The sequence below is a fragment of the Rhea americana genome, unplaced genomic scaffold (genome assembly GCF_003343005.1).
Source record: "Rhea americana isolate MKP2758 unplaced genomic scaffold, rheAme1 scaffold_2, whole genome shotgun sequence".
Taxonomy (NCBI): domain Eukaryota; kingdom Metazoa; phylum Chordata; class Aves; order Rheiformes; family Rheidae; genus Rhea; species Rhea americana.
This window is the reverse complement of record NW_028186149.1, coordinates 4,850,992-4,857,837: the sequence shown is the minus strand read 5'-3', so window position 1 is coordinate 4,857,837 and position 6,846 is coordinate 4,850,992. Positions and strand designations below refer to the sequence as shown.

Sequence of the window (6,846 nt, the reverse complement as noted above, 5' to 3'; positions counted from 1 at the left end):
CCTGCGCGGGGTGGCCCCTGCTGCGCGCCTCCTCGGAAACCTGGGCGAGCCTTCGGGCGCGGCGCTGCCCGCGGCGGCGCTGCCCTGCCCGGGCGGGAGAGCGTAGCGCTCGCCTCGTCGGCGCGTCTGCGGCGGTGGGCGCGCTGCGTCGCTTGAGCCCTCAGGAGCCCAGCGCCTGCGACGGAGCTCAGCACTGCAGTGAGGAACCTGCAGCGCTCGCTGCTTTGGTGGAGCAGTTGCGTGTATCTGCCTATCCAGTTGAGATAGGGCTGTTTATACCTTCTTCTGTACTTTATTTATTTTCTCTTAGGAAATTTATTGGCAGGCTTCCGGATAAGGGTAAGAAGATCTCCGATTTTGTGGAAAAGCTGACACTTGCCATTTCACAAGAGGAAGAACTGGTGAAGACAACTGAGCTGTTGTCCACTGTCAGGTTGGAGTTCCAGGCGAAACAGGAGGAGGCTCATAAGAGCAAGCAGCAAACTACCCTACATGAAGACRTACCCAACCAGGAAGATTCCTCAGTCTTTAATGAGAATTCTGATATTAAAGAAGTCTCTGAGATCGCTTCCCAGAGGCAGGAGGCAGAATGTACTCAGCAAGATGCCACGGATACAGCTTTTGAAAGTCAGAGGACTCAGAGAAGAAATGATAAAATAAAGACTGATATCAAAGATCAGAATCATTTTTATGAAATTAGCTCCAAGTCAGCCACAGGCAGTCATCTGAAAAATGATCAGCAGATATCTCAGATTAATTCTCAGGATGGTACAGRAAGTACAGGTGCTTTGGGCAACAATAAAGACATGTTGGTTGATGCCTTTCAAAAAATTACAATTGCAGAGGGGGATAATAATGAAAGAGTATTGGAGAAGGAGCAGAATGTTGCTAAACATAAGGAAAATATCTTTGGCAGCCTGCATACCAAAAAACCACATTATATTGAAGTCCTAGAGTCTAGAGTCAAGAACCCAATCACTAAGAAAAACAAATTTAAAACAAATATGTAAGTATTAGATTTTTTTGTGAAATAATTGATTTGTATAAAATTGGAAATTATGCAGAATGAGCATGATGGGTTTATTTTCTGGTGGTGATTACAGAGATTTAAAGTTATATGACATGCTGTGTTAATATATTAGCTCTTCAGCGTTAAGTACAGAATCTAAATATTGAGCAGTAGTCTAGTCTACCCTTTTTAGAAAAAGTGCAAGTCTTCATAGAATTTCTTAGCTTGAGCTACAAAACTATTAAACAATCAACAGAACTTTCTTGTGGATTATGTAAAACCTTAATAGTAGCTGGCCTTTGCTTTCCTCCAGCACCACAGAAGTTGCAGTTCCTGTTGTATAGATAGCTGTAAGAGTTTGTACTTTCCTTTGCTGAAATAGCAAGACATTGCTGCTTTGTGTGTGCTGCTTAATTGACATACTTTTCTGCTCACTATCAAGAGTAACTTGTGACAGTGTCTCTCTGCAGAGAAACTATGTCTGATTAAATGATGAGAAGATTTATCTTTTCAGCTTTTCAAAGTGCTGTTTTTTCTTTGTATGTGGTGATGTGACAGTTGACGTGCTCCGTGAACTTTTCAACTCTTACATGTTGAGAGTAACATGGTTTCAGAACTGAAGTTATTCAACYCTGTGTTGCAAATTTGGTTCACAACTTGTATGCTTTATCACTTATAGATTATCAGGAGAGTTAAGTGGATCATCACATAGTTCCTCATCCAGTCAGTCACCTGGAGCATTTGGCTCTCCAATTACTGCTGAAGAAAGACAACTTAGGGATAAGAAACATTTGAATGACATTACAGCAGCTCGGCTACCACCACTTCATCATGCCCCTGCTAAGTTATTATCTATAGATGAGTCCATTGCAATTCAGATACAGCAAAAAGAAGCTTATGAGGTATGTATTTAAGACTTGCTCTGAAAAGTAATTGTATAATTGAGACCACTTCTGAAAAAGAAAACATAAAGGTGTCTTTTGATACTGATGAGTTTGGTGATGAAATTGAGACTTCCAGCCCATGTGAGGAAAGGTGTTTTTTCTTGTATTTGGTTCTTTTAATGATATATTTAAATGATGAATTAATCCCTTCTGAAACTGCCATTTRTACATTAAACAAAATCTAGCATTATTCTTTGCGCAATTAGCTAATTCCATTATGATCAGTTCATCTCTGACTAAAAATTCAAATGTGTGCCTTGCCATTATCTTTTAAAGAGTTTACAGCCCTTGCMTAAATGAAGGCATATTAGGGTTTAATATTTCTAAAACATGCAGGTAGGTACACTTGGCTTAGGATATTTCATGCACAGAATAAACTAAGTTCTGAAGTTCTTTAAGGTTAAGGACATTTCATGCAGAATTCCACTATCATGTATTTTGGTATGGACTTGCCATGGTACTGAGCTAATGTTTAAACTAGGCACTCTTGTAAAAGTGTGTATTGCTGCCTATCATTTCTCAAGCACTTGCTAATTTAGTTGTCTTGGCACTTGAAGGGAGTAATTCCACTGAAAATGGAAACAGACTGTTTGCTGAGTGACAGGCATTGCTCCTTGCTACATAGTTACTGTGCAGGGCTGCTCTCCTGCCTGGACTGATGTTTCGTTAAAGGTGACAGTAATATATCACAGATGAGGCCTGCCACTCAAGGACTTTCAGCTTGCATAGAGAGGTTTTCAAATATTAATAGCTCAGTTATGTATTAAATCTAAAGAAATTTAGGTTTTTTCCAATAATTTTTAGAGATTTAACTTAAGACCACTTTAGAGTTACTAATATTACTATTATGACATATTTTTCCTTTACAAGATTTTTTGTGATGATGAGGGTAAAAATGACAAATTAATGCTTTTCTTAACTTGATTATTATTTTTTTTAATAGGAAATGCAAGCCAAACTTGCAGCACAGAAGCTTGCGGAAAGATTGAATATAAAAATGATCAAGTTTGAACCAGARGGGGAGGCCTCAATGCAATACAGAGAAGTTAGAGATGAAGATTATATTTCAGGAGAGGACTGAATTAAAGAATGAATGCCTGAAGATAAGCCACGTAACCGATCTTTTATGCAGCACTTCTTAGAACCTCAAACCCGGATAATGAAAGTTCTTGACCTAGTCAGTTTTTTCTTGAAACTATAACATTACAGCTATGGGAAGAGTTCAGTATAAACCTTATGTTTATAAGAATATAAACTTTAGTGTTATTTGGAGTCTCTTTTCAGAGCACTGGGGGCAGTTAACCCTTGTGAAAAGCCCAATAATTAGTTTTCAGCTTTGGTAAAGGTTGCTCCTTAATACATTTTTGCAGCCTATGATCAATCATCTGCAAGAGAAGGCTTTGTTTAGGAAAAAAAAAAAAAAAAAACTTTACAAAAGGCATCCACACACATGTCCGTAAAGTAAGCTAAGGTGCCTGTGATCTGCTTCATGGAAACTTCACGTGTGAGAGCTCGTCTCATATAAATGTGAGGTACTTCTTTTATTGAGGCATAATCTGTTTTGGATTATCTTGCRTTTATGATTTGGGGAAAATGTATGCATGGACAGCTATGATAAATATGTGATAAGTTAGGCTGTTAAGTTACTTTCTTACCACATGAGAGCTTATTTCTGTGCCCACACCCTAAAATAACACTTTCTTCCCTTGTGCTGTAAATAGGTAAGAATTTCAAGTTGTTTGAAACTCAAATTCTGTTTGGACTTTAAAGGACTCTGCTGTTTCATTCTTGGTAATTATTTCAAAGCACATCAAGAAGTCAGATGAAGACTTTAATATTTTTATTAAAGGCCTTGGTGTTTTTCTGTATTTTTGTACACTTGTTTCAAACTTTGAAATACTATTTTTTCATAGTCTGATAATGTAAATTAATAGAAACCCATCCTGTGTTTTTCYTGGAGAAAATAAGTCCTGTGAATTTTGCAGGTTTTGCTGTTGCTTGAGGATAAAATTATTTCTAACAAAAACATTTTCTGCCTTTTATTACAAAATTTGAAAGATGAGGAACACGACTGAAAAATATTTCACAATAGTATTCCACTGTTGACTAGGATTTGAATCAGGATTGTATATTTCAACCCTATTATGAGTTTGTTTTAGTTTTAAAAAACAAATCCCAAAGATTCCTTATATAGCCTGGCAAAACGTGATTTCCGAGAAGCTGGAGCAGCAGCGTGAGCAGGGCAGCTGTGTGYGCAAGGCACTCCCTGGATCAGTACATCTTCCTGCAGGAATAGTGTCTCTTGAAACCAAGGGTTTTCCAGATGCAAGTCATTCAAAAAGCTGCACAATGTCATTTAGGAATGTGAGATGAGAGTCTTTCTGYCATTTCTTGAGGGTATAAAGCAGCTAATACCATCATCAGCACTCTGTTAGCAGATAGCTATTCTTTCCCAAATGCTCTRTAAACTGTCCCAGGCAGTCTCTGTGGTACAGTCCCTCTCCTGGCCATGCAGTTTGGCAGGCAGAGCTGCTGCTAAGCTAATATGTGGCATTTTTAGATTAGGCCATCTGTTGCTCATGTGTGTTGCCTCTCTACTGTACCCTTCTTTCTCACTGGTTTTTCCTTCTCAATAACCATTGGCTTTTCATGAACTGTCAGCTTTTCCCCTCTCTTCATAGGTGTCATCTCCCCTCTTGCAAGAGCTAATTCATATTCTACATCTGTATACCRTCCATTCCTTATCTCACATATTGCTCCCTGTGTCTGCATTTAACTTCTGCCACCTCTCATGCATCCTYCTTCCATTGCTGCCTCCTCTTGCTTTCTGCAACTCCATCTAAACACCAGCTGTGCACCTGGACACCTGTATATCCTGGTCATTTGGATATCTTGCAGAGACGTGAATGCTTTTGTGGTTTTGTATTTTTTCCTGCAGCTGCCCTCCTCCTGAGGCTTCCTTTTCTAATTTCCTATTTTGGTTTGAGATGTGCTGGTGTTTACTGCTTCCAGGCCTTATGTTCTTCTTTTCCACTTTCTCCTTCCCCTGCCCCCGCATATATTTCTCTCTTCAGTCTCTTCCTTGCATGTGGCTCTGGTCCACAGGCTGGTGGAACGCWCTTCTCTCCTGTGGGTGCAGTTCACCTCTCAGATCACTGTTGTCTGTGCTACCACCTGTTAGTCCAGCTGAGCCTTATTATCAGCCTTCCTGTTCTTTCAGCCTGTTGTACTATACGGACAGCAGGACTGAGAAGTATATTGGCTTTGCCTTCACTGATGCATGAAGCACATCATCACTTCTAGGCCTATTTGCTTCTCTCTGCCTTGTCTCTGTACTGTCTGTGCTGCCAGACGTTTTTTAAGGTAGTATTTGTGTTTTTTCCGTGCCAGCTCTTTTGTGCATAAGGAATTTACGCAGAAGTATACGATTAAGAATTTAGTTTTCCAGGTTGCTGAAGGTTAGCTTGACCTAGCTGCTGCTGACCACTGCCTTCTCATGCTGACTAAAATCATGTTCTTTTCCATGTGCTTTCCAGGCTTATTTTTGCTYTCTAAACTTTTTAAGGGAGAGGCAGTTTTCTTGATCCATGTTTTGACAGCCTTTGCAGCCTTTGGCATGTTGGGATTTTGCCAAAATGGATCCCCTGGAAGAGCAAACTTTCCCCTAAAAAACAAACCTCATTGTAGTAACAGGTGAAGTGTATTACATACTCGCTATGCCATTAGCAGCTGTTTAGCAAGTGCTGTGGAAGCCCTTGTGGATGAGAGTGCTGTGTAAATGCCAAACCAAGCTTATGGAGTAAATTTTTAAGTTATTATTTGAAGGAAGCTTTCTTGGGGGCTCCTTGAATCCCAGCTTTTGAGTACAGGTATGTACATGCCTCTTTGAATTAAGATATTGACAGTGRTAAGATGGCAAAAAAAAGACAGGTATAAAGAGAGTCCCATGATGTGGAGGATGTGCAATTCAAAGGACTGAAATAGGTTAGAGAAAAAGCGGATGGATCCTGGAACGGTGTAGTCATACTGAATTAAGTTTCTGTTCAAGAACGGTATTACTGTTGTGTATTTTACAGTTCTCTGGTTCCAGAACACTTGAAAACAGACCTTGAGAATTGAGGAGCTTGTTCTGTTTTATTGGTGTGGACTATTAATCTAGTAGAAAATAAATAACTCAAAATGTGTTTCTGAAGGAATTCTTTGTGTGAATATTTTTTTTTCACGTAAGATGTTTTGATTGTGTAAAGTTTGAAGTCAATTTTGGGGAAAATCAGAACCTTTTGTTCCAGTGCTCAGCCAGGAAAACACTGGAATCAGAGTTAGGAAACAATTGCTATGTAGGAAGGAAAACTTGTGGGAGCGTGAATGAATGAAAAGATCTGTAAGATCTGAAGCTGGTCAGTCACACAAGTGTGAAAGATGGCAGAGACRGATCTTAAATGGCGCGCCACGGGTCTGAGGGCTGTACGAGGTGAGGCAGGTATATATGAGAGGCAGCAGCTGTAGTTTCTTGATTTTTGCCTAGTCTGAAACATGGTAGGAGTGCCTTGTCCACAGACTGTACAGAGGCAAGATACCTTTTGGCTCTTGCTGGGTGTCTGCAACGCTAGTATTTCAGTATGCAGTCTGGTTTGCCAGCTTTGGTGGTACATGATCWGAAGAAATCAGCAACCTGAAAGTTATCTTAAAGTTTGGGGAAATAACACTTGAAAGAGGAAAAACCTAAATGCTGCTGTACATGGTTACTTTCTCGGAATATAAGAGTGACTGGAGGACAGAAAAGATGCGGAAGTGTCCCCTGTTTTTCTGGAGTTAGGCTTAACTGACAGATCAGTAGCTCTGCGTTAGCAGCTTTAAGTCTGGTTAGTTGTGAGCCGCCTCTGAGGGCGCGGG

At 40.0% G+C, this 6,846-nt stretch overlaps 1 protein-coding gene across 1 annotated transcript in view; it reads left to right on the top strand.

Annotated features, from left to right (window-relative positions):
* Window positions 1-6,149, top strand: part of POLR2M (RNA polymerase II subunit M) — a 10,663-nt gene extending 4,514 nt beyond the window's left edge. Inside the window, exons 2-4 of the mRNA XM_085303348.1 lie at window positions 311-1,006; window positions 1,689-1,911; window positions 2,897-6,149. Of these exons, the coding sequence (XP_085159474.1) occupies window positions 311-1,006; window positions 1,689-1,911; window positions 2,897-3,034 (1,057 nt within the window). The 3' untranslated portion in view covers window positions 3,035-6,149. The remainder of the gene's footprint in view (window positions 1-310; window positions 1,007-1,688; window positions 1,912-2,896) is intronic.
* Window positions 6,150-6,846: the final 697 nt, after the last annotated feature.